The sequence below is a fragment of the Schistosoma haematobium genome, chromosome 7 (assembly GCF_000699445.3).
Source record: "Schistosoma haematobium chromosome 7, whole genome shotgun sequence".
Taxonomy (NCBI): Eukaryota; Metazoa; Platyhelminthes; class Trematoda; order Strigeidida; family Schistosomatidae; genus Schistosoma; species Schistosoma haematobium.
In genome coordinates, this window is record NC_067202.1 from 1,627,318 (window position 1) to 1,654,593 (window position 27,276).

The window sequence follows — 27,276 nt, forward strand, 5'->3', positions numbered from 1 at the left end:
TTCATCAATGATGCTGCGCAGATATGTCAAGGTTTTACATCTTCCCAAGCTTTTCCGTCAAGTGTGATTCGATTAGTGCATGTTGTGTTGTATCGGAGAATCTTACTTTTCCTTTTATGAATGTTGAAACCTACTGCTGCTGAGGCTGCTGCTGCACTGGTCGTTTTTTCCTGCATTTGTTGTTGCGTGTGAGATAGAAGAGCCAGATCATATGTGAAGTCTAGATCATCCAGCTGCATCCTAAATGTCCATTGTATCCCATGCTTCCCCACAAATGTTTACGTCTTTATGATCTAGTCACTCACCAGGAGAAAGAGAAAGGGTGAGAGTAAGTAACCTTGCCCGACACCGATCTTTACTTTGATCGAGTCTGTCAGCTGTCATCTATGCACGATTTTGAAGTTTACGATTATTCAACCACCTTATTATTATTATTATCATTCAAGAAAAATAATATTTATTTCTTTATTTCCATTTCCTTTATATTCTACTAGTTAAAGAAAAGAAACATTTACTGGTAAGCAACTAAAACCTGTGTTTTGTTGTTGTGATTGTTACTGTCAATACCATCGTTGTGTTGATTTATTATCATTTGATTGGTTAGTCATTTGTTATGTTCTATGGTTCGATTTAGTTATTATGTAGATTTCCTATGATACACCAAACCCAATATGTAAGACAAAAAGACCAAGATGATTTGGAATGTTTCAATGTTGAACTGTATATGAAGCTTAGGTATTGTTATAATTTGTTGCCTGAGTGCCCTGTTGATGTATAACATAATGATCCCGCCAATTGTAGAACAGTGAACTATCGATTGAACCAATGACGCATAAAACCCGTATGAGTAGCCTAGAGTCCTTATCGGTCCTGCTTCCTGCCTACCACAGCCTTTTCAGTCCAGAACACTAATCTCAGCCTCTTCAATAAGAATTATTTATTCCAAACATACTGGGTTTATACACCAACCAGGCAGACGACACCGTACCAATAAAAGACGAAACAACATTTGTACAAGAATTAGCCAAATGTGGCTATGAATGAGGGAGGTAGTAATTAGTAGACAGGGCATAATTCAAGAATGGTAAATCGTATAATAATAATTCATAGGTCAAAATAAAGCTTATAATAAGAGGAATATGAATATGGACAGTTTAGTTACATAACAACTATACGATAAAAATATACTCATAGTATTGATCTATAAATGGATCTCAAAAGTTACCATTCATTATTCTTGTCGAGATATAACAGGTATATATAAGTATTTTTGTTCTTTTGAATCATTCAGCGGCATATTGTTTGAGTTCTTGTTTGGTTATACAATTGAACTGTTTAATAAAAACTATCGAAGGATTAATAGTGTTGAGAAGTGTTATATCTTTTCCCCCTTATCAATGATCACATAACAAAATTATCGATCAAAATATCGATTTCTATGTTATTGTCTCTGTTGCAAACCAATGATACTTCAACTAGCACTAGTAGACTTGGATCAGCTCTAAGCTCTTATTCATTTTCTGTATAGCAATTTCTCGCTTAGCTCTGTTCGTTTAGGTTCAGAACACAAATCTCATCCTTCACTGTATGAATCATGTACTATAAACATACTCAGTTTATATACAAACAGACCTGATTGTATCATATTATAAAATGAAAATTAATAATCATAGAAGATCAAACCAAAGTAGCTGTGAATGTGAGAGGCTGGGAATGGTTAATCGTATAATAGTAGTCAATAGATCAAATGAAAGCTTATGATAAAAGGAATATGATGAATATACTATATAATCTAGTTACTTAATAGTTATCCAATAAGAATTTTTCTGGTTAGCGTTTTTTCGGTGGTTTAGTTTTCTACGGGATGGGGTCACTAACCCCATGCCCAACCCTCTTCCTTTACCCGGGTTTGGGACCGGCAGTAACTCTAGAAGAGCTACAGGCGGAGTTATCCAATAAGAATATATGAAATAATAGTCCATGCTGGTTGGCGGCCTATGCTCCATTAGGAGTAACCAGCGTAAGTAAGTAGGTAATAATAGTCCATGAATAATCCGTAACAGTTACCATTCATTTATAATTCTTTTAAAGCTTTACTAAACAATAGTGACTAGGACATCAAGACAATATCCTTAGAGAATATGATTCACTATTTCACTTCCTATGCAGATATTTTATCCTGTTTGATAGAATTTATTTTGTTATATTTATCTATCCTACTTTCTCTCGCTACTTTCCAGAGTGATAATGGCAACATAGGCATAGTAGATGGAGCAGCGGTAAGTTTTATTGATTGTTTCCGCTGTTATTTTGTTCATTGATATAACTAGAATAGATATACAGCTTTTCAATATATCGTTTAATATGAATCGTCCCACAATAGGACGAAACGACAGTCTCGTACTTCCAGGCTTTCCATAGTGGTCTAGCTACAATTGATTTATGATCTCAACTATTGAAATTATTACAATCTCCACGAAACCTCTTGTGATACAAATGCTGATATTAAATCCTTATAGTGAAGTGTTTTTCTATCAGTTAGTCAGTTAATTCTTAAAAGTGTTATGATCGTTTTGCACATGGCGTGTAGACAACTGTTGACATGAGTATGATTAGCAAAAAATATTGAAAGTTTGAATTGAGATCGGTTGAAAATTTCTAAAAGTCTCTGTTATTGAACTAAGTCCCCAATCACTTAAATAATCAATATAGTAGTTGTGGAGATTAAGTTTTTGACTGATATCATGAACCGATTGATCTTAGACCATCATTGAAAACCTGGAAGCACTGAACGACCGTTTTGTCCTATTGTGGAACTACTCAGCAGTGAGCATCCAATGGAACTAATCCGCGTTGGGTAGAGACAGGTATCTACTTCAGTACAATAGAAGATGGTCGCGCAACTTCGTGGATTGGTTGAGGTTAGACATTAAAACTATTGGATGCCGGCTTGGTGGTCCAGTTGGTTAAGCGTTCGCGCGCGATACTGAAGGCTCTGTGTTCGAATCCCTGGAGTGGGATCATGGATGCGCACTGCTGAGAACTCCTGTAATAGAACGAAACGGCTGTTCAGTTCTTCCAGGTTTCCAAAAGTGGTCTAACACCAATTAGTTCATGATCTCAAACAAAAACATTTAAATTATCGACACTGATCTAATCCACCAACATTTATTGTTCAACCGGTTATATGGTTGGAAGTTAATATAACATAATGAATGTGAAGTTAATAAAAGATTTTGATATGTAGAATTATTCTAATGATTCCAAACTCAAGTTGATGTTTATAATGTCGTGCTGAATGATAATGAACGCAACATTACTGAATGTAGTCAGTTTAGTTTGAATGTAGGGATATTTAATCGGATCACACGATTATAAGATCCACGAACTGCCAGTTCAGTTTCTGACAATTTGACTAATGACCTTATATTTGACCAATAATAGAAGGACTATGAGTAATAACCGTGAACTCTTAATTCCTATTGATCCAATGATCTCTTAATCTTAATATCCAACTCAATTTTTATGTTACTATCAAGACCCGAAAACTCATAGAATTGTGTACAGTGATTATATAACAAGAATGCAGCACAAATCAGAACCTAAAACTTGCACGTGACTAATTCATAAGAGATTTTAAAACGGAACAATAAGTAAGTGATCAATCAGTATAGGGAATTTGTAGAGATTTTCAAATTCTCACTGTTTGAATCACGAACAGTTCTTAACTAGGCCACCATTAAGAATTTGAAAGTGCTGGATAGGTGTTTCATCTTAGTATAGGATTTCTCAGCTGTGCGCATTCACGATGCTCCACCCGGAAATCAAATCTTTCGTCTGACGCGTGAACGTCTAACCTCTAGACCACTGAGCCGACATTCAACGGTGTTAATGTCTGACTTCAGTCAAATCAAGGTACTGCATAGTTCTCATCCATTATCAGTTGTTAATTGATGAGATTTCCGGAGCGCTAAACATATATCGACATTTAATAAGTGAAGATGAGAGTTTAAGATTAAAACAATACGAATATAACATTTAACAATCATTTTAATAATTACATAATAAAAGCGGATATAAGCCTCAGCAGCAGTAGGTCTCAGCATTCATAAAAGGAAAAGTAAGCACAGCATGCACTAATCGAATCACACTTGACGGAGAAGCTTGGGAAGATATAAAAACCTTTACATATCTGCGCAGCATCATTGATGAACACAGTGGATGTGATGAAGATGTGAAGGTGCAGATTGACAAAGCGAGAGTAGCATATCTAAAATCGAAGAACATCTGGAACTCAAAACAACTCTCTATCAACCAACATCAAGGTCAGAATTTTCAGTGACAATGTCAAGACAGTTCTACTGTATGGGGTGGAAACTTGGAGAACTATGAGAAGTATCATTCAGAAGATGCAAGTGTTTATTAACAGTTGTCTATTCAAAATACTTCAGATCAGTTGGCCAGACACTATCAGTAACAACCTTCTGTGAGACAGAACAGATCAGATTCCATTGGATGATAAAATCAGGAAGAATCACTGGAAGTGGATAGGAAAAAGACTGAGGAAAGCACCGAACTGCGTGACAAGGCGAACCCTCACACGGAATCGTCAAGGCGAAAGTAGGAGGAGAAGAGGAAGATCAAACAACACATTACATCGAGAAATGGAGACAGACATGAGAATAATGGTCAAACATTGGATCGAACTAGAAAGGGGTGCCGAGGACAGATTGGTTTGGAGAATGGTGGTTGGGGGCCTATACTCGATTAGGAGTAACAGGCGTAAATAAGTAAGTAGGTAAGTAAAAGCGGATATAACAATCCCCTTAAGCAATAGTTCTGAAACATCAATTTCTCCCAGTTATTTTCTTTGATCCAACATACTCATCAGATCGTGTTTCTATGAATTTTCTTCACACAAATGTTTTAATCTTTTTCATCTTTATTAACATAGACTGGTGGTATGACTGCAACAAGTCTACAATCATTACAAACTCAATCACGTATAGTTAAAGCGCCTCTATCGGTAACCAGCTATCCTATAGGACATAATCATAGATTAGATCTGACAGATCAGTAAGTTTGAATTTGTGTGATGTACATGAAAGTTTAACTTATAATTCAATTATTTCAAGTTTGAACTATGGTTTGATCTTAGTTAGACAATCGTTGAAAAACCAGAAAACAATAGATAATCGTTTCAGCCCAGTATATAACTTACCAGCAAGATGCATAAATTACTTCATGGAGGACCAAATCCAGTAAAACTGTCAGGTCCGTCGGAAATAGCTTAACCTTTTCAGTATAAGGGTTGTAGACATTGTTGAATTTTCTTTAGCTAGACAATCACAGAAGATCCAGAAGTACTGGACAGCTATTTTGTCGCATAATACGACTCCTTAAGAGTGCATATTCATGACTCTTCCACCTAATAGCTTTGAGAGGAAATTTCTAGAGATTTAGTGAGAAGCCTTGAAGTGTCATTCAGCCTCATCATGTATGAGAAAGTTATCCATCAAAGACAATAGAGGATAATAATTCACAAATCAATTCACTTTTTGAAAAGAGACTACTGACATGTTACTGAAATGTCTCGCTATCGCTCTACCTACCTACCTACAATAAACAAATTCTAAATGAAAATATTCGTTGGTTTAACTATAATTTATGGATAACTTTTGAGCAACGCTAAAGGGACCTTGAGAAAACTTACTTACTAGGGTCTAAAGAGGATTATAAGTTAATGTGAGGAAATAGGACTAAGAGCTAGAGTTAGCTAGAGTTGGAACTGACATCAGCTATAATGCTATATGGATGTATGAACTTCATGCCAAAATTCATGCGCTGTTATCTTCGGTCTGATTAGTCCGTCTACATACTGTAGTTGATACTTTTATGTTCAACATGTTTCTTTTTTTTAAATGAAAATTTCAGAATTGGAGCATCAGGTATTTCCACTATACGTATTGATCAACCAGTAATGGATGATTTAAGCGCACGTCAAAATGTCTACAATATGGAAGGTATGAAAGTTGACTGTGTTGTCATTACTAAGAATAGTAAATATGTTGTAACTGGATCTGGAATGGGACCACCACAAGTATGGGATACTCAGGTAATTTAATTAAGTAGTAATGTTTTCAATGTATTTTGGTAATGTACATTTATACACATCTAAGTTCTTTGTCGACTACTTTCAACCAACTAATGTCAGTTATAGTAATATTCAATATGAGATCTGGTACATGTATGTTTATTGATCCAAGTAATCATGATTCACATCAGCACATATCAACAGAAGAGATTTTATGAAAAGTAAATACAAGGAATTCAATTTTAACTCTAGTGGAAATCGAACTAGGAAGCATTTATCCTCAAAAGAATGCATTAAGAAAAATATACAGAATGATTACAACCATGTCGCTGACTGATTTCCTATCAGACTACGTAATAAATAAATCTTTATTTAGTGTTGAACACTCTGCACTGTGATGTCAACTCATTGAACCTAGTAGTCCTTACATCAAGGATCAGACAAACATGATTGGTGTCATTCAGGTAGTGAATAAGAATCAGGTAACACTAGATAATTGTCTCATCTTTGTGTGTGAATCCTCAGCTGTATACACCTATAAATCCTTTAGGGATTGGATACAGGACCTTCAGATTTATCAATGAGCGCTTAATCTTAAAACCACTGAACCATCATCCGATCGTCTACGTATTTCAACTTTAAACAATTCGTCATTTTCACAAACCTTTTTCATACAGATCAAACATGATATTAGTTACTAATTAGTGATTGATGAATCAAAATATTGATCTGTATTTTGTCTATTGTATAATTTCATTCAAATAATTGAAGCCAGTAGGTCGTGGGTTCGAATCCCGCGGGTTCGGGTTCGTGGATGCGCACTGCTGAGAAGTCCCATACTAGGACGAAACGGTCGTCCAATGCTTCCAGGTTTTCCATGGTGGTCTAGCTTCAATTGACTCATGATTTCAACCTGTGAAATTTCCTAAAATCTCCACAAAACTCATTCTGAAAATAATTGATTATTAAAAGTTATGTAATCACTGCATCTCTGAATATCTATGATTAACATCATTAGGAATTGGCACTTATTCACTCTTAATAATTCCTTGCTCTCTCTTTTTCTCTCTTTCTCCCTGTGCAATATTCCTACAGTCTGGTGATTTATGCAAAATTATGGATGGTCAAGAATTCGGTTGTACAGATCTACATTTAGCTTGTGATGATTCTGTTCTAGTCGCTCAAGTATTAGATGATATCACTGGATTGGATACATTAAATGAACCAAGTGAAATTCGTGTAAAACGTCTACAGGTAAATGTCAAAAATGATATTGTTTTATTCCTATGAAGACAGGAGAACTCTTGAGTGTTTATGTGTGTGTGTGTGTGTGTGTCAGTCTGTCACAATGTTGACCCTGATACGTATGTACATCAGTTCGAGTTGCTATGCAATTAGCACATATATATATATGAAATTGTCAGATCAAGTCTCAAAAATAGGACTTGTATCAGTGGTAATAGAAACGATTAGACATCGAATATTCGATTCAAAAAAGTTAATGAAGAATTCTGAAGCTTAGAATTTGGGCATAGACCAACGACGGATTCATTGGAACCATTTGTAAACGATTTCGAACCATGTTATTCAAAGTTTTTAACTATTGTCTACGATAATCATGTGGATCTCTATATGTATATAATTTTTATATTCAATGTATGTTATTTTATGATGTAACTGTACTTTAATGATCATCTTGAATCAATTTAAAGTGAGCACTTATCTATAAACAACTCCGAATGTAGATTACCTGAATCAACAATTTAGTCTACAAGTGTAGCTTAGAGTCGAGTCGCGATTGACTATGAACACCACTACAAGAAAGCGCGTACCAGAGAAACCAGAAGGAGAAGATGGAGCGTAACCAGATTTATTCCGTTGGTGATCTCGTGGTATCGAACTAATACCGAGATCGTGCCAAAGGGAATACAAGCGGAATTAGTGGGCGAGAGTACAAGCGTACAAGGTCACAGTCCATGGGAAAGGAATGGAGTGTAATGGAGTAGTAATATGGCTGTCTCTCGCACAGTTAAACAAACGAGCACAGTAAAACAATCACTGGTACAGTTGCTTATAATAATGATTGTTTCCATTAAACCCATCGCGTTCTCTTGATAAAATTAGGTCACTACACAAGACTACAGTTCTTCTCAAAAGACTTAAGATGATTCTCTGTATCAATGATGTTATATTGTTCAAAAGAGTTCATATACACTCTTGATTTTATCTTGAATAAGATATACTTTGTTATTAATGCAGGTTAATCGATTTCTCGAGGAGACTTGGCAACCAAAATTCATGTTAAAGTTTTTTACCTTGTGTGTGCTTATTTGTCTGTAGTCTAATGTCCTAAGCTTTGACGAATGATACACTTCAAATACCATGATGAATCTTTTTAATGAAGTTTTATTCTCTGAGCTGGATGGGTTGGTCGTGGAGTTTTCATTGATCCTCTGAACAACATCATCAGCACAAACTTCATTGTCCTTCTGAACGATGAAAGCTCCATGAACTAAACCATCCAGCTCAGAGAACGAAACTCCACCAAAATCATCCACCTGAGCTGCAAATCTTCTCCACCACCATGATTAACCTTAAATTGAGACTGATAGCGAATAGGATATTGTCGAGAAGAGATCAACTAATTAAGTTTTCTTGTTATTACATCATAGTTGTTTCTTTAAAGGATAACCCTAAGAACCATATTTCCGTGATAATATATGTTGTTACCTGATTGGTTGTTATCGCATTAAGTTTGCTAAATTTAATCTAAACTACATGGTTATCGTATGTTAATAAAATGAATAGCGGCTAAACGTTCGCACATGAAATCGAAGATCCTGGATTCGAATCTTGCGTGAGGAATTATGGATGTGCACTACCACTGAGGAGTCCTATACTAGGACGAAACAGCCATCCAGTGCTTCCACGGTTTTCATTAGTAGTAGTAATCTTATATTGATCAATTTATGATCTCAATCAAAATGAACCGAGTTGTCCCATTATTTTCTAAAAGTTTCATCTTCCCTATCATTATTACCCTGTAGATTTTCATTGTACCACCACCTTATCATTTTCTACATTTTCTTTGTTCATCTCGTTATTTTTCTTTACTGTTTTCAGTTATGGGATTTTGCTACAGGTCGACAACTTGAAATGCCAATTGAAATTATGTGTACAGCTACTTGTATTACACGATCCAGTGAATATGTTATCATTGCACAAGTTACACAAGAAGGACCAGCTATATTAGTATGGAATTTAACTGGTAATCAATCAGATCATATTATTCCATATCATCCAGTGAATCCATTATTAAAAGATTCTATTTCCTATTTGAATATTTCATTGGATGATCGTTTAGTTGTTGCTGGATTAAATAATCCAACTGATGAATTAGCTTACTTTATGGTGTTTGATTTAACTGCTAGTTATGTGGTAAGTTTTGATTGGATTGTTATCTTATTGAGTAATTAAAATAGACTAAGACTGAAGATTTTACAGCTGATAACATTCATATAAATCTGTCAATTCATCTTATAATTGGATCCAATGTCAATAAGGTAAAAATTAGTCTACTATCTACTAGCTCCAATCACTTAGCATCAAATTGGTAGTCCATGAGATGTTAACACAGTTAGATGCACGCTCAATTGTCTGGAGGTTAAGAGTTCGCAAGCCAGACTGAAGGTTATGAGTCCGGTTTTCACGTGCAGGGTTGTGGACGCGCACTACTGAAGAGTTCCATACTAGGTTGAAATGGCCATCAAGTGCTGCCAGGTTCCTGTACTATATCCTTATATGCAATCTTTCTTTTAGATATTACCACCTCTGAATGAACTACTTTTATGAATCCGGTGTCCATCTTGTTGTGTTAACGAGGTATGGCAACTCGGACCGATGCATATATGTGCCTGGTCCTATGTTGTAGCTCACTGACTGACTGACTAACGTAGATAGGTTCACTTAGACTAGTAGTCACACTGTAAGTTCATTGATTGAATCCGATCAATATTAAAAGACTAGACAAACATGATCATGTTCACTACTCAATGATCAGTCATTTGTAAATTATCCTAACAGAAGTCAATCGTATCCCGATTATCTCAATGATAACGTTTCATACTGTGAAACATCGTGATCCAGGTTCAAATCCACCATGACGCATCAATTCGTTGAAGATTGCTGGTACACCTTACTGACGAGTACTGATTAACATGAAGTTCTAGATCAAGACTAATTTCGCAAATGAAAAGTTTACAAAGTGCCTAAAACGCTTATGATACACGTAGCCCTCAGATTATAAACAAATAACACTATGACATTTATCTTTCATTAATTTCGTTTACAACGGTTAAATGGGACTATGCAACAGTCATTTATAGAAGCTTTCTCGTAACCTTTTGAAGAATCGTAAAAATAACTGACCTGAATTCACATGGATCAGTATTTGCTTATTGTTACTTGGAGGAAATAACAGATTGTTTAATTGGATTATAATGGTCGGACAGTAATGACAAGAAAGCAGAAATATAATCTTTCTCTCTCTCTTCCTCGTTCTTCTATATTCCCAGTAGAATCCATGACCTTCTATTTACCGGTTGACATCGATCAATGGGCAACCACTAAGAGCTTAACACTGATTGATTCCCGAGCTCTTTCTTACCCAATTGCCTAATCAGAAGATGAAGATTTGGAACAAAATTATTCTCTTGAAATAGACAATAATATTCTCGAAATATCTGATCACAAAGTAACATAATTATGTAATTACAATGTATACATAACTTAGTCAAAAGTGAGACAAAACCTGAGTAATAGGCGAATAGTTAATTAGTGATAAATGTAGAATAGTAAGACATGACAACGATATGTCGGTCAAATGAAAGCTTAGAAATAGGAGTATAATATTATACAACAGCTTTAAGGTCTACCATTTATGACAGTCTCATAAGTTGCACTTACTTACTTACTTATTTACGCCTGATAACCCCAATAGAGCATAGGTCACCGACCAAAATTCTCTAACCCAATCCGTAATGGGCCTTCATTTCTAGTTCTATACAATTGTTGTTCATTCTTCTCATATCTGTCTCCATTTCTCAATGTAATGTGTTCTTTGATCTTCCACTTCTCCTTTGACCTTGAGGATTCCAAGTGATGAGGGTAGCCTTGTGACGCAATTAAGTACTTCCCTCAATCTTTGTCCTATACACTTCCACTGATTCTTTCTGATTTCTTCCTCTACCGGAATCTGGTTTGTTCTCTCCCATATTAGGTTGTTGTTGATAGTGTCCGGCCAACGGATCCGATGTATTTTGCATAGATAACTGTTAATCAACACTTGTATCTTCTGGATGATGGCTTTCGTAGTTCTCTAGGTTTCCACCACATACAGTAGAACTGTATTGACATTTGTATTGAAAATTCTGACCTTGGTGTTGCTTACAAGTTGCACTTCTGAAATATCCGTCCCATTATATCATCCTTGATAGTGTGTTTTTATTTCCAATGTCACAGTGAATAAATTGATTATGATGATGCATCGAATTTTCATAACATTTTTATAACAGAAAAAAGAAATTCACTTGGTATTGTTTACTTGAATCTTCCCATTGAAGTTTAGGACAGTAATTGGTCAGTCTCTTATTGGCATATGTGCATATTTTGCCGATTGTTTCGATATTGCCTTAATTCACAAGCATTCTATCAAATATGAGTAGTAGCTAGCAGTGGAATCCAGGACACGCATTTCATCCTATTTTGGGACTCATCAGCTGGACATACTTACATCTGAGTTGTTGTTCACTTTGTGACTCGAACCCAGTACCTTTCGCTTCAAATGCCATCATTTTATCCACTTAGCTACTCGGTGATGATAACCACATGCTTGTGCAATAGGGTGAATTTTAACCGACTTGGTATTGTTGTTTACTTGAATCTTCCCATTGATGTTTAGGACTGTAAGTGATCAGTCTCTTACTGGCATATGTTCTTCCTGTACAAATTCTCTCGCTATTGCCCTAATTCACAAGCATGATAAACAAAGATGGATGAAAAAAAGATAATTCTTATGTTTCTTCTATAACCCGGGTTAAACATCTTAACATCACTGTTTCTATCAAATATATCAATCATTCAATAGGTATATTATAGTTTAAGAAAACAATTAAACCTACACACCCATAAAGCATATCACAATATCTCAAATATCATCATCTTGTAACTACTTGAATCCAGTTACATGTAACTATGTAATCACATGTAAAATCAATAATTAACACATTTTATTACTGAAATAATAACGGATGTATCATGATGATAATGATGATGATGATGATGATGATGATGGTGGTGGTGGTGGTGGTGGTGATGAAGATAATGTTACCCACCACTAGGCATAATCAAAGAAAACACATCAAACTGGTGAGGGGGTTAGTAACATTAAGTTGATAAGGAGTAACATAGTAGAATAATAATAAACATTACCGACAATATTGATTATCATTCATGTAAATGTCAAAAAAATAGTTTCATTCTACATATTTTCATTATCGAAGAAAAAAGAAGTAGTTGAGAAAATGGTGTAAAACGCAATGATTCATTTATATGAAATGGATAAAATAAATACCATTTTAGAAAATGATAAACAAAAGTCAAAAGTAAAGATGAAGATAGTGACTAATATTGGAATCCAGGAGGCGTGTTTCGTCCTATTTTTTCACTGGACTCGTCAGCTGGATGTACCTGTATCTTGGATACTTTTATTCATTAAATTATATTGTATTGAATTGATGTGAATGAGTTTGGTTATTGGTAAAGTGTTAAACATTAACCTAATAACAATTTGATGGAGAAACTATGGGAGATGTGAGATCTTTCATGTACATTGACAACAACATCATCGATAAACAAGGAGGATCAGATGCAGACGCAAAGGCGAGGATTGGCAAAGCAAGTATAGCATTCCTAAAATTGAGGAACATATAGAATTCAAAACAACTTTCAATCGATATCAAAGTTACAATCTTTAATACAAACGTCAAGACAACTCCACTGAATAGAGCTGAAGCGTGGAGAACTACTACAACCATCACTGAAATTGTACAAGTATTTATAAACAGTTGTCTACGCAAGATACTCAAAATCCGTTGGCTGGATAGCATCAGCAACAACCTACTACGGGAGAGGACAAATCAGATTCCAACTGAAGAGGAAATTAAGAAAAGATGTTGTAAGTCGATCATGAGAATCTAGAAACAATCATACAGAAGCAGAACTCTTGTTTATATGTATGTATGTGCACCTCATATATACATCTGTTGATATTTTTATCAACTCTCAGTTATTTGTTATGACCCGCAGGAAGATAGAACACAATTGTATCTGAACTGAAACTGTATACGTCAACACTATTGAAACTTATTTAGAGGTTGCATAATCAATTCTTCTTCCTTTTTACTGCGATATTGAATATTTTGATTGTTTGATAAATAAAAAATTTTGACAAGACTATCCTGAACCGATGACCTACAGGGATTCTGGTAATGACATTGTGAAAGGCCAGTGAGTCAACCATCAATCAGAATCCAGCTTTTTGCGAAAACTTACCAAAATACAAAAGAACATCAAGATCAGAGAGGTTTGAGAGCATGGATACGATCAATCAATCTGAAAACCAGACTCTATATCTCTGTAGTACAGACCAAAACATGGCAAAAATTCATTAAGTCACTGACCAGTGGACTGAGATATGTTGATAGGTGTTAACTAACTGGTTGGGATCCGTGAGACGATAGCAACCGATGATTAGAGGCCTTGAATGACATGGCTCAAAATCATTTGCAATTGCGCAGGTGCATCAACTACTTGTGTTCTCTCAAATTCTAATCTTCTAAATTCTTCATGTCCCTTTTTTCACTGGATTATACTTCTTGAGTAACATCTTCAAACCCTAATGTTTCCGATTACTGCTTATACTTTCACTACCTCTACCACTTCGGGATTTGAACCGACAATTAAATCTCTGTTCTAATATGGTATGGCGACTTGAACTGATGTACGTACGTACGAAGTTCTACGTTTTTACTCACTGACTGACTGACTGATAGTATTTATTTGCAAAATCACGAGTTATATCTGCTAGACCTTCAGTGGTCGTACTTTATGTTGTGATAATCCATTCAATCATATAACTCAGCAAAGAGTGTACCATGTCTTATGGATTTCTTTGAACATTATGTTCTGCAGTGTAAAATAATATCATCCTTCGATTCTCCAGTCTCTATATATCTCATTTTCCGACTATAATCACATGAAAAACAAACTATATCTTAGACAAATGATCTTCTATAGATTTTGTACTGTTGAATCATATTCCAAATCAAGTGAAATGCCAAATATCATTTTCATTATCTATGCAACGAATAGGTTACGTATAATTATGTTTGAATAACCGTACTGAAACTTAAGAACATTAACTTCATTTTAATTGATTCACTGAAAGTCATCAGTTTAGCATAGTCTTATCGAATTCTATTGAGACCACATTGTAAGAATCCAGAATAAAAAAAATGGGCTGAGACTATAATTTATGGACGACCTTTGAGTGACACTGAAGTGACTTAGAGAGTGGAAGTTATGAAATATTGTGGGAGATTAGAATTATGATGATTAAAGTAAGGAATTAAATTTGAGAGGTTTTTTTTTTATCACGTATTGATATCAGCTATAATGCCAAAACTCAATTTAGCCAAATAGATGAGTGAATTCACAAGTGATTGATCACTGGGTGGTGGGTGATCAATGTCATGTGTGTCAAGTCCTAATTAGTGCAGATCGAATGTCTATCGATCATGATGTAATGTGGCCACCAGTCTAGGTGACTCGACACTGCGTGCACTAATGTGAGATTACATGATGGTTGGAGGTAGTCGACAGGAAACCCTGGACCCGGGTTTCGTGCTACTTGGTACTCGTCAACAAGGTGTACCTGTAATCCTGAGGGAACTGGTGCTCCCTGACAGATTGAATTTCATGCCAAACTCCGAGACCTATTATGTTATTGAATCCAGAAAAAACAAAAACAGGAATCCATAAAACAAACCCCAGTATATTTCATTATCAATCATACAATTACATTGATATTATTACAAAAAATTACTTTTATTACTTACTATTTATAATATTATCAAAATGGAAAACAACTTACCTTATGTGTATGTGTGTGTGCGTATGTGCCTATCATCATATATGTACTTGGATGTGTAAGTGTATGTGTGTGTGTATGTATGTATGTATCTACTATTTCCATTTGATTTATTTTTGTCTCCGACAGAACTAACTTCATATTGACTGATTGATTGGATATACACTGATTAAGGCTACTACTACTACTACTACTACTACTACTACTACTGTTACATAATTTGTTAAGTCATGTGATGATGTACACAATATTACGGGGACTTTGATTGGTTGCTGTGACAGTTTTGTGCGCACAACTCTGATTGGTTAGTGTTTTTTTTGTAGTAAGATTATTTTCTATGGGATGGGGAGGCTGACTCCCACACCCAACACCTACCACCTTTACCAGAAATTAGGATCGGACAGTAGCCCTAGAAGAGCTACAGGCGGGTGTTTATACACTTACTTACATATATGTATGTATGTTTATATATATAGAATCAATCTGAGAATTAACCTAATTTCTGGACATCATAGATAAATTCTTTTGCCAAATTGACTGATGTTCGATCAATTATGTATCCATGGTGTGGTGAACAAATGGGATCTTGCTCATCTAAGCCTATTAAAAGTAGACAGATGTACACAATTTTTAGAAGGGAAATGACTCTTCTATTTGTTTGTAACAAAAGAAGAAACATCAATTTATTATTATTATTATTATTAAAGCGATCAAATGTCTGATTCTTTAATTTATGTCTTATAATCAGATTTCTTCTAGTGTACTATAAATTGCCTATCATTCATGATTTATGATATTTATGATGGCATTAATAGAATTTAAGAGTGAAACAGTTGAATCGAATCTAGATCTTTAGGACATAGATTTGCTGAATCATTTCAACTATTGACAAGTACAAACTTAGATCAGTATTCTAAGATGTAGAGATGAAGATAATCATTTATCAATGTGGAGTGATGAAGATTAAATTTTGAAAACCTGGAAGCACTGGACAGCCATTTCATCTTATTGTGAGACTCCTCAGCAATAATGATATTCACCCTGAAACTTGAACACCATATGACAAGTCTCAAATAAGACGAAACGATACGCGTCCTGTATTTTACTGCTAACAATCATTCGTCTTTACTTATATTGTTAATTCAGTTTTAATTTCCCTGTTTTGTTTACTACATTGTCAAAGGGTATACATCAACCGAAATTTATCACATTTAATGCTAAAGCTGAAGCTACTGAAATCATTGGAAATGATGAAGCTGTGACAGGTTAGTTTCTCTCTAATAGTTATGGAATGATTTTTATCGAATGATCTTATTATTTCATAGCTTAATCACATCGTGTAGATAATAAGATTTGAAAGCTGTAAGAGTGTATCTCCTTGACCTTTTTGGAAATGTCAAAGAATAATTACAGGAATCGTAGACTTAGTCGTATAATAATAGTCGTCTGCAAACGATTGATCACTCAGTAGTAACCAGTCGGTTTTAGGCGTCTCAATCCAACAGGTGGTTAGTCTGAGTTTGAAAATTTAAATGATAGCATTTAAGAATATAAACAAGGTGATACTCATTCGATTCTCACAGGGGACATTGGTCCCTTTGAAATTTCCGGTAAGTTTTTCTGACGACTGCAAACTAACACGAAACCTAGGTCAGGAAGGGTTTCTCACAAACTGCTTCTATTCATTCAACATCAGTTATATGATAAAGTCAGAGTACAATCGAGTAATTTGATACATGATGAACTACTTATTTGTTTGTTTAAACATGTGAATATTGGTACCAAAAACAACGAATGCATATGCGGAACACAAGCCAATTTATTTGTGTGTGGGCTATGATACTTCCCGGGTTCCCAGACCGAAGCAAGTTGTTTTCTTAAAGGGTTGCACCCGCAGCTTTCGACCTAAAGGACTAATCCACAAGACAGTGAAGCAACATAAGGGGATACAGTCCCATGCTAGCCGGTGACTAACAATAGGTTGATACACCATTTGTTCCTTTAGGATATTGGAGCCCATGTGGTCCATTGGTTTGGAATGAGGGTTTTTCGACTCCCGTAGGTGGATCCTCCTTATCCACCAATTCGGTTAAAGCACCAGATATTTGTTTTTTTTGTCTTCTCAATTTCGTAGAGAACACACCCTTCTCGAGGAGGCAGTGAGTAGGACTTCCTTGACAGTAGTTGTATTCAAGTGGCTATATGAGAACATTTCTAGATGAAGAGCTAACTCCCCACATTCTCGAATGTACCAGGGGATTCAGGGACCATAATGCACTCTAGTTATGTCACATTGAAAATAAACGTAATGCATAGTTACATCATTCTGTTATCATCATCCTTTTTGTTCATTAATATTGACATTCGTAAACATTCCTTATAACGGTCATCTTAATCTTCAAATGGCACAATAATCTTTGTGAATATTCTTAAATGAATTCTTTCCCTTTTTCTTAGATGAATGACATAATTATTCATTTTATCACCAAGACAAGGATGTGCTTAAAAGCAACCGTAATGGCTTCTCGGTCAGTTTTCAGCTCATTTAGAAACAGAGAAAAACAATCATATTTGAATGTGTAACCAGATGTTACATAATTAATACGTTTTCTACAGACTACACTACTTGTAAAGTCTTCAATATGGATGTAGGTTATCCATCTACTTCATCTCATAAAAGAACTCAAAAAGATTTTTAAGAGCTCTCACCGTGTCCCTAGTTTTAAGCCTCGGTACTTACTTACTTACTTACGCCTGTTACTCCTAATGGAGCATAGGCCACCGACCAGCATTCTCCAACCCACTCTGTCCTGGGCCTTCTTTTCTAGTACCATCCAATTCTTGTTCATTCCTCTCATGTCTATCTCCATTTCTTGACGTAATGTGTTCTTTGATCTTCCTCTACTTCTCCTTTGACCTTGAGGATTCCATGTAAGGGCTTGTCTTGTGACGCAGTTCAGTGCTTTCCTCAATGTGTGTCCTATCCACTTCCAGCACTTCTCCCTGATTTCCTCCTCCGCTGCGATCTGGCTTGTTCTTTCCCACAGTTTGTTGTTGCTAATAGTGTCCGGCCAACGGATCTGAAGTATTTTGCGTAGACAATTGTTAATAAACACCTGTATCTTCTGGATGATGGCTTTCGTAGTTCTTCAAGTTTCCACCCCATACAGTAGAACTGTCTTGGCATTTGTATTGAAAATTCTTACCTTGATGTTGGTTGACAGTTGTTTTGAGTTCCAGGTGTTCTTCAGTTGTAAATATTTAAGCTTCGGTATTTAAGATTTAAGTTTTCATCACAAACTGACATCACCTATAATGAAAAATTGATTACTCTGTAGCTATATGTATCTATCATTAGTGCACTAAAATGCAAAGGGTAGTACCAGATTATAAGTAGATATGGATGGTGGAATCTATGATATATGTTTTGTCCTATTGGTAACTCGTCAGTCGAATACATCTGCATACTAAATTCGATTTTCACTCTTGGAATAGAACCCTAGTACTATGCATTTCAAACACCATCGCGTTATTCAGGTAGCAACTTAGTCTAGATAGCATACTGACTTGTGGAATGGAGAGAATTTTACTTCATACATATATATTTGATTGCTTGGATCTTCACATGGATGTTTAAGATTACAATAGATTGGTCTATATCAGCTTTTTTTTGTTGTTCAGTTCTAATATACTTTTATGATTGTTTTAATACAATTTTTTTAAGGTACACGTCGAGGTGAATTATTTGTATGGAATTTATTAACTGGACGAGTTATGCGTCAAATACAAATTAGTGCAACATTAGAAGGTGGTAATTTAACTATGTTACCACCACATAGTGAAACAATACATTGTGTTAAATTATCTACAGATGGACATTATTTAGTAACTGGATCACAAGATCAAACAGCTAGAATATGGACAATGCCAGATGAACGTTTATTGCATACATTAGAAGGACATGCTGATGATGTAAGCTATTAAAAAGAATCTATTCATGATTAGTTGACATTTTGTTTTGGAATTATGATTGGCAATGTAATCAAGAATGAAAGTTCTTTCCCTATGGCGTTTGAAGCGAACGGTATTGGGTTCGAGTCCCAAAGTGAACATCAACGCGGAGATGCAGATACATCCATCTGATGAGTTCGAAATGGGACGAAACGCGCGTTCTGAATTCCACTTCTAGCCACTATCCATTTTTGTTTATAAAAGCTTGTGAATTGAGGCAATATCGAGGCAATATGCACAGGATACACATATACCAATAAGAGACTGATCGTTTGTAGTCTTAAACCTGAATGGGAAGATACAAGCAAAACAATACCAAGTGAATCGATCAGAAAACAATTTTAGATAGTAAAAGTAACTGTAAGAGTGAATGGCTAGATTATAACTTACAAACAAACCAATTAGATTGAAGATAACAGATCTTGAAGTTTGGCACAAAATTTATTCACTCATTTGACTTCATATCATTTTGACATTATAGCTAATATCGGTTCGTGATGAAAACATTCAATCTAATTCCTAACCCCTGATATTTAACTGTAATTCACAATGCTTATTCCTCACCCTAGTACGTAGGTGAACATCTCATGATCACTTAAGCTTTGTTTAAAGATCATCCATTAATTATGGGTTTCATTCTTAGGCCTTACATAAAGTAGTCTGTGAATGAATCTCTTTTTTTCTCGTGAGTACGTTAACATCATCATCCTTTCATGGAAGTTGATACTTATATGTTCCATAACTAAACCGGTAACTTCAACCATGACATGACCTTGACAACACATCTTCATATCTGATTGGTTTGTTAATATACATTGAACTTATTCTATTATTCAGTGAAGTAGTAAGTTAGTTTAGTTCGCAAATTTCTTATTGATAACTATGATATTCGAGAATATTCTAAATGTGTCACTTGAATTTTCAAACACAAGCATTGATGATTCATGGTAATCTTGGTTTGTTGTATCATTTAGAATTAATTTCTAATTAAAGTTTGAAAGGATTCGGTTAATTGAACTGTTTGTGTAAACTCAATTGTTTACTGGTTAATATTCGTTTTCATTTAGGACCGACACATTCAAAGATATTCCATTTCAAGTATAGGGGTTATGGAGGTTATTAAGTTTTTGATTAAGATCATGAATTGATTGATGTTAAACTAACATTGAAATTCTGGAAGTACTGAGCGACTGTTTCGTCCTATTGTAAGAACCTTAAGTGGTAGTGTACATTCACGACCCCGCTCGCAGGATTTGAACCCAGAGCCTTTGGTTTTGCAGGGTTTGTTGGAATGATCTAGCAAATTTCTCGCGAAAAAGAAGCAAGGATCAGGAAACACTAAGAAGCGTTTCGTTCAATCACCGTTCACTTGAAGTTTTAGCCAAAAATATCAAGGAAGTGAAATGTCACATGCAGAGGTTCTAATTAGCTGATCGCTACACTGCTACTATGTTTAGTAGCATTCCAGAATCTTCTAGCAACCCAAGGACATTTAAACTATTATAAAAACTCTGTATTTTCTGTATTGAAATGAACCTTGGAGTAAAGTACTTCCCGCATACTTTGCGTCTTCTCTCTCGTGTTCAGGTTGATGTGTAGTTCTAGCTTGGGGGTTACAGAATAGCTTAGGAGACGAATATAACGTTCAATTTGCAAGACGTATCAGAGTTCTATTACAACACATTGATTGGTGATGTAATCTGTATTAAACTTAAGATAATAACTAATAGATATGAAGTAATACATGTAAGATTTTTAGCTTACTATTCATAATTTTTTTTTGAAATTTCAGGTTCTTAGTGTAGCCATTTCATTAGATTCAGAAGTTGTTGTCACTGGTAGTTGGGATGGTTCAATACGTGTATGGCGTGTACGTGATGGTAATCAAATGTGTTGGTTCACATCAAATATTGAAATATTACAAGTCAAAATAAGTAATGATAAACGTGCATTAGTTGCATTAGGTGAAAGAAGTGGACATCGTAAATTAATTATGTTACAAGTATTACGTAATCGTACAAGAACAACAACTAATTTACGTACAGCTGGTTCACGTATCAATTCATCATTATCACCTCCAACACCAGGTTATTCACCATCATCTCCTGTTATTATGGCATAGAAACAATAAGAATAAGAAAAAAGAAACAAAGAGAAGAAAATAGTTGTCTACTGATTATTATTATCATCATCATAGTTATCCAATATTAATCTGAATGGAATCGTTTCATCCATATTCTTCTTCTTCTTCTTTTTCTTCTTTATTTTTTTCATTGTCAACATGAATGCTTACACTATTACATCATCATCATCATCATCATTATCATGATCGATCTCAAGTCATTTAGGAGTTATGAAATTATTATTATTATAACTATTATTATTATTACTATGAGTACTATTAGTAGTATTTATAATGTTCAATAATACCGAGGTTGATAAACAAACAAGACAATGTCACTCTATTTTCCTTACATCATATCTATCTATCTATCTATCAATCTATCTATATATGTATTCAACTCCAAGAGCACAGTTTATAAAGACACTAAGAATAGTTATAATGAAATTACACATACATTTCTTTGTTATTGTTATTGTTGTTGTTGTTGTTTTAAAACAATCGGTTTCAATATCCAATCACCAATTGAACCATTTATTTATTCAATCAATCAATAGATCGATCAATCAATCAATCAATAATCACTGTTATTTCGATCAAATACGGAAACCAAATTGATCGAAATGATTTTTTTTGTCGTTGTTGCTAAGACAGGATTTTCTACCCAACAAAGTCTATTCTTCTAAAAAAAATAATAAAATAATCGATAAATGTCTACCAATATACATATGAATACATAAAATGCATTTAATAAAACATTATTTTATTCAGTGCTAATTTCCTTCTAAACAGCACTCTACTCCACTCCACCCTATCCCTCACATATACATACACACACACGCGCACGCACGCAGTTTAGTTGTTCTATTTTTGTTCTCTTTTAAGTTTTGTCTTTATTTTCTTCGTCTTCTTCAGTTTGATATATTCTATATAATGAGAATAAATAATGGAAATTTTTATTTAGGGATAAAAGAAAACAGGTTGTATTCAATGTTCACTTTAATTATTTTCTTAACTTTTGTTGCTAAGTAGTAAAAGTAACAACAGATTAATTATTCTTTCATATACAGATATCTTCATTTGTATATGAGAATAATATCTAGTTGTTCATTGATAGTTTATAATTATGTATGTTCTTCTAATATCAAAGATTCTTTCTTTTTTGGATGATGATGATGATGATTGGAAATATGATTGATGGTTTATTGCTTTGTTTGTTTATAACCATTGTGTTTTCATACTAAATTGAATGATATAATCTTATGTTTGAAATAGAAAGGTCATAGAAATGCCATAATCTCTGTGATGTGTGTAATTCTTATCCTTTACAATTGGCTTAGTAACAACTATTCTCTTATATATAGGTTTATATACATTCGAACACATACATACATACATACATACACACATATATATAATGCGGTCTATTTTTAGAAGTTTACCCAAAAGTTTCTTGTTCCAACTACAGAAAAAAAGAGGCAAAAACAAAAAGAAAAAGAAATAAACAGAATTAGTAACTATGCTGAGGATACTGTTTTGTGATTGGCTAATTATTTCAGGTATTCTATTCTCTATATTATACATTAAGTGAACAATCTATTTTTGGCTGAAGTTTTCTTTTCTTTCACTTAACACATGAATATTTACATATGACATAATAAGTAGAAAACAAAGAAGAAGAAGAAGAACAGAATCATGAAACATTCTCTTTATTTTATTTGTTAATATGATTCTTTTATTTATTATGTTTTTCTCTTTTTTTCTTTTCTTTGTTTATGGAACTATTCTATGAAAAGAGTTTTATTCCACTATGACATAATTCATATGCTTATTGTGTTGAATTGATTCGATGGATTCATTTTGCCTAGAAATTGCTTATCTATTTATAGTACTGTATACAATACATGTCATATATGGATAGGATTGTTTATCTTCTGATTCATTTAATCTACTGAACTATCTAATTCATTGACTGTTGAAGGAATGTTTTTTTTTTCTTAGTCACCAATCAGAATGTTGCTTTTATAGAAGATGTTGATGAGATTGAATCAAAAATATAATAAACAATGAATATACATCCATAGCTAGTTATATTATATAATAACAATTATGATTATTATTATTATTGTTACTATGTGCCTTCTCAGCCAGTGGTTTGTTTTTCTATCTTTTTTTCGTTTTCTTTTCATAATGTATCATGTATATTTTTTTTCTTTAAACCAATCAATCAATCAATAAATCGATTTGTTGAACTCTGATAAAAAGTTTTAAAAAAAAAAGAACAAAAGAAAAGAAACTTTACAGATCAACAATTCATACAGTTTATATTTATTTACCCCCCGCCCACTTGCCGCCCTCCCCCAAAAAAACGAAACTGTAATCTATAAAAGAAGAAACAAAAAAGAAAGAGAAAAAGGATAAAGAGAAAACACTTTTCTGATTATCATAAACACATTTATACAAGTTGATTGTTTATCTATTTACATATGCATGTATTGTATTCTCTTCTATATATGATGAAAGAAATTCTCAATAACGATTAACATGTTGAACAGAGTTAAACAGTTTGCCTTCTTCAGATAGTGGACTGTTTTTCTTTTTCTTCTTCTTCTTCTTCTTCTTCTGATGATGATGAAGATGAAGATGATATAGTCCTATAATGATTATTAACTATTATTGATCCTTTAATGTTATTATTATTATTATTATTATTATTATTACTATGTTATCATGTATCTTGTAAAAGACCACTTTGCTTACATTATCATTGTTCTTTCTAAAGTAATGGGTTACTTACTTATTTACACTTTCACAAGTTGAAATCATGAGCCAATTGAAGCTAGACCACCATGGAAAACCTGGAAGCAGTGGACGGCCGTTTCGTCCTAACATGGGACTCCTCAGCAGTGCGTATCCAAGATCCCGCACCCAGCAGGGTTCGAACCCAGGATCTACTGGCTTCGCGCGTGAGCACTTAACCACCAGACCACTGGACCGGTATCCAGCGGTGGTCTAGCTTCAATTGACTCATCATTTCAACTTGTGAAATTTCTAAAAATCTCCACAAAACCCATTCTGATTATTTACACTTGTTACACCTCGTGGAAGAGTATAGGTCAACTACCAGCATTATTTATCCGATTCTGTCCTTGGCAATCCTTTCCAGTTGTTATTAATCCTTTTCATGTCTGTTCCCAATTCTAGACATAGTGTGTTCTTCAGTCTTTCTCTTTTTCGTTTCTCTCCAAGATTTCAAGTTAGCGTTTGCTTTGTGATGCAGTCTGATGATTTCCTCAATATGTATCCCAACCAACTCCAACGTCTTTTCTTGATTTCCTTTTCAACTGGGAGCCGGTTTGTTCTCTCCAACAGTAGACTGTTGCTGATAGTATCCAGTTAACGGACATTCAGTATCTGTCCTCGATAATCCTTTTCAGTTCTTTCCGGTTCCCATCCATCCTTTTCATGTCTGTTTCCAATTCCAGGTGCATTGTGTTCATTAGTCTTCCACTTTACCTTTTCCCTTCAAGATCTCAAGCAAGCGTTTGCTTCGTGGTGCAATTGTTTTTCACTTGAGAGTTGATTTGTTCTCTTCCACAGTAGGTTGTTGCAGATGGTTTCAAAGTTGTGAATATTTAGGTAATATGCATCAAGAAATAAATATCAGCTACAGAAGATGTACTAGACTGACTAATTTATAATTTGATACTGACTGCGCCCAATGTTGTTTAACTGTGGTGATCGGACAAGAAAGTCCTACTCACTTCCTTCTCGTAAAGGAGGTGCTATTTACGAAATCGAGAGGACCAAATGCGAATGTCCAGAGCTTTAATTAAGTTGGATCATGCCTTTAGGTGGAAGGCCCCGAGTGTTGACCCCTAACAAAGCCACCTGGTTCGGTCTGGGCACCCGGGCAGTATCACAGCCCAGACACAGATCAAGTGATTTGTTTGACGCATATGTATTGGGTTCGCCTTTATACCGATATAAAAATCAGAATACACGAGACAGCTATTTCATCATAATATCAAACTTCTCAGAATCCTCAATGAGATTGAAATTAAAACTAACGCTAACAATATCAGAACTATAAGAAACAACTTTTGTAAACATACATTTAATTGGAAAATTTCACTTCATATTACCGCTTAATATTTGAATAGAGAATATAAATAAACTACGAAAGATTTATATGCAAAGATGGACAGTAACTAGCAGTGGAATCCAGTTTGATGCACATTTCGTCCTATTCGCGACTCATTAGCTGAGTGGACCTGCATCTCAGAGTTGATATTCACTGTGGGACTTGAACCCAGCACCGTTCGCTATCACGACTCAGTAGCTAAGTGGATAACGTGATGGCGTTCGAAGCGAATGGTACTGGGTTCGAGTCCCAGAGTGAACATTAACTGTGAGATGCAGGCACATCCAGCTGGTGAGTCCCAGATAGGACGAAACACGCGTCCTGGATTCCACTGCTAGTCACTATTCATCTTTGTTTGTAAAAGCTTTTGAATTAAGGCAATATCGAGGCAATATGCACAGTATGCACGAATGCCAATAAGAGACTGATCAATTGCAGTCTTAAAACCTCAATGGGAAAATACAAGCCAGACAATATCAAGTGAATAATAAAGCTTTACTGACTCTAAATGATAATGATTACTGAATCGTTAGTAACTTTTTATTCCTGTTTCCAATAACCCAAAATGTAATAGAACACAAAATAGTACGTAGTGATTTTCAAAAGTGTTATTTACAATTGAATGATCATTGGGTGGTGATCAATGTCATGTATGTCAGGTCCTTCTTAGTACAAACCGAATCTTATCGACAGATTTGCAATGTTTTCACGAGTCAAGATGACTTGACAAGAAGTTAAACATGGCCCAGATAACTCAGTAGTAACGTCTCTAACTGCAAAACTGTCTGGGACGGCATCGAGTCCGTCAGGAAGCATCAATTGCCTGAAGATTACAGGTACACCTTGATGACGAGTGCCAAGTAGCATAAAACCTAGGTCGAGGGTAAGTCAGTCAATAAATTAAAATTTTGTTATGTGTCAAATATATCAATGTTACGAAAATAAGCAAGGAAACAAACACAATCTAATCAATCTGTTGTCTGTATTGATTCCATTACTAACATGATCCATTTTTGTATTGATATTCATATCCGAGAAAAGTATTTTTAAAAAGAAAAAAACACAGTCGGCAACAAAACAAAGAGGAGTGTGGGGGTGAGTGAATGAGATAGCAACTAATAGAATTGAATTCATTATTCTCATTAATGGATATAAATAAACAAAATATGTAGAGAGAGGGGGAGAGAGTGAACCTTCTTTTTTTCTCTAAAAAAAAAGAATTTTAAATAATGTTAATCATTGCAATCAATGAGAGCAAATGATGATTATCATTATTCATAATGTGTGTGTGTGTATATTGTTTATTGATGAACTAGATCAAACATGTCAGATCTTAAATCTTTCTTCATTTTGTGCTATTTACCTTTATTTTTTTATTTTGACACAAACACTACCTGTTTGACGAGTGTATTTAGATATATTTACTATATTGTATATTGATTAACATTTAAATTAGAATTCAATTAATCAATCAATCAATTAACCCATCAATCAATCGATCAATCAATCAATCAATTAATCAATTATTTGTAAGAAATAAATAAACATTATAACATTTATTGATTGCTATTTATTTAAATATCAAATTTAAAAATAGATTTATTATGTTGATTTTGTTTACTCTTTTGTTGTTGTTGTTGTTGTTTCTTTTATCGATTTTAATCGATCAATATAAAATCAATATCTCACATTTTAAT

General features: G+C 34.4%; 1 protein-coding gene across 2 annotated transcripts in view; it reads left to right on the forward strand.

The window, feature by feature from the left end:
• The window catches only part of NRXN3_5 (Neurexin-3-beta), a 175,215-nt gene extending 148,254 nt beyond the window's left edge, over window positions 1-26,961 (forward strand). For both annotated transcript variants that reach the window (XM_051217780.1, XM_051217781.1), the window contains 9 exons: window positions 495-517; window positions 2,241-2,279; window positions 4,955-5,076; window positions 5,935-6,115; window positions 7,190-7,348; window positions 9,218-9,532; window positions 16,486-16,567; window positions 19,027-19,274; window positions 21,106-26,961. In XM_051217780.1, the coding sequence (XP_051064203.1) occupies window positions 495-517; window positions 2,241-2,279; window positions 4,955-5,076; window positions 5,935-6,115; window positions 7,190-7,348; window positions 9,218-9,532; window positions 16,486-16,567; window positions 19,027-19,274; window positions 21,106-21,435 (1,499 nt within the window). In that variant the 3' untranslated portion in view covers window positions 21,436-26,961. The remainder of the gene's footprint in view (window positions 1-494; window positions 518-2,240; window positions 2,280-4,954; window positions 5,077-5,934; window positions 6,116-7,189; window positions 7,349-9,217; window positions 9,533-16,485; window positions 16,568-19,026; window positions 19,275-21,105) is intronic.
• Window positions 26,962-27,276: the final 315 nt, after the last annotated feature.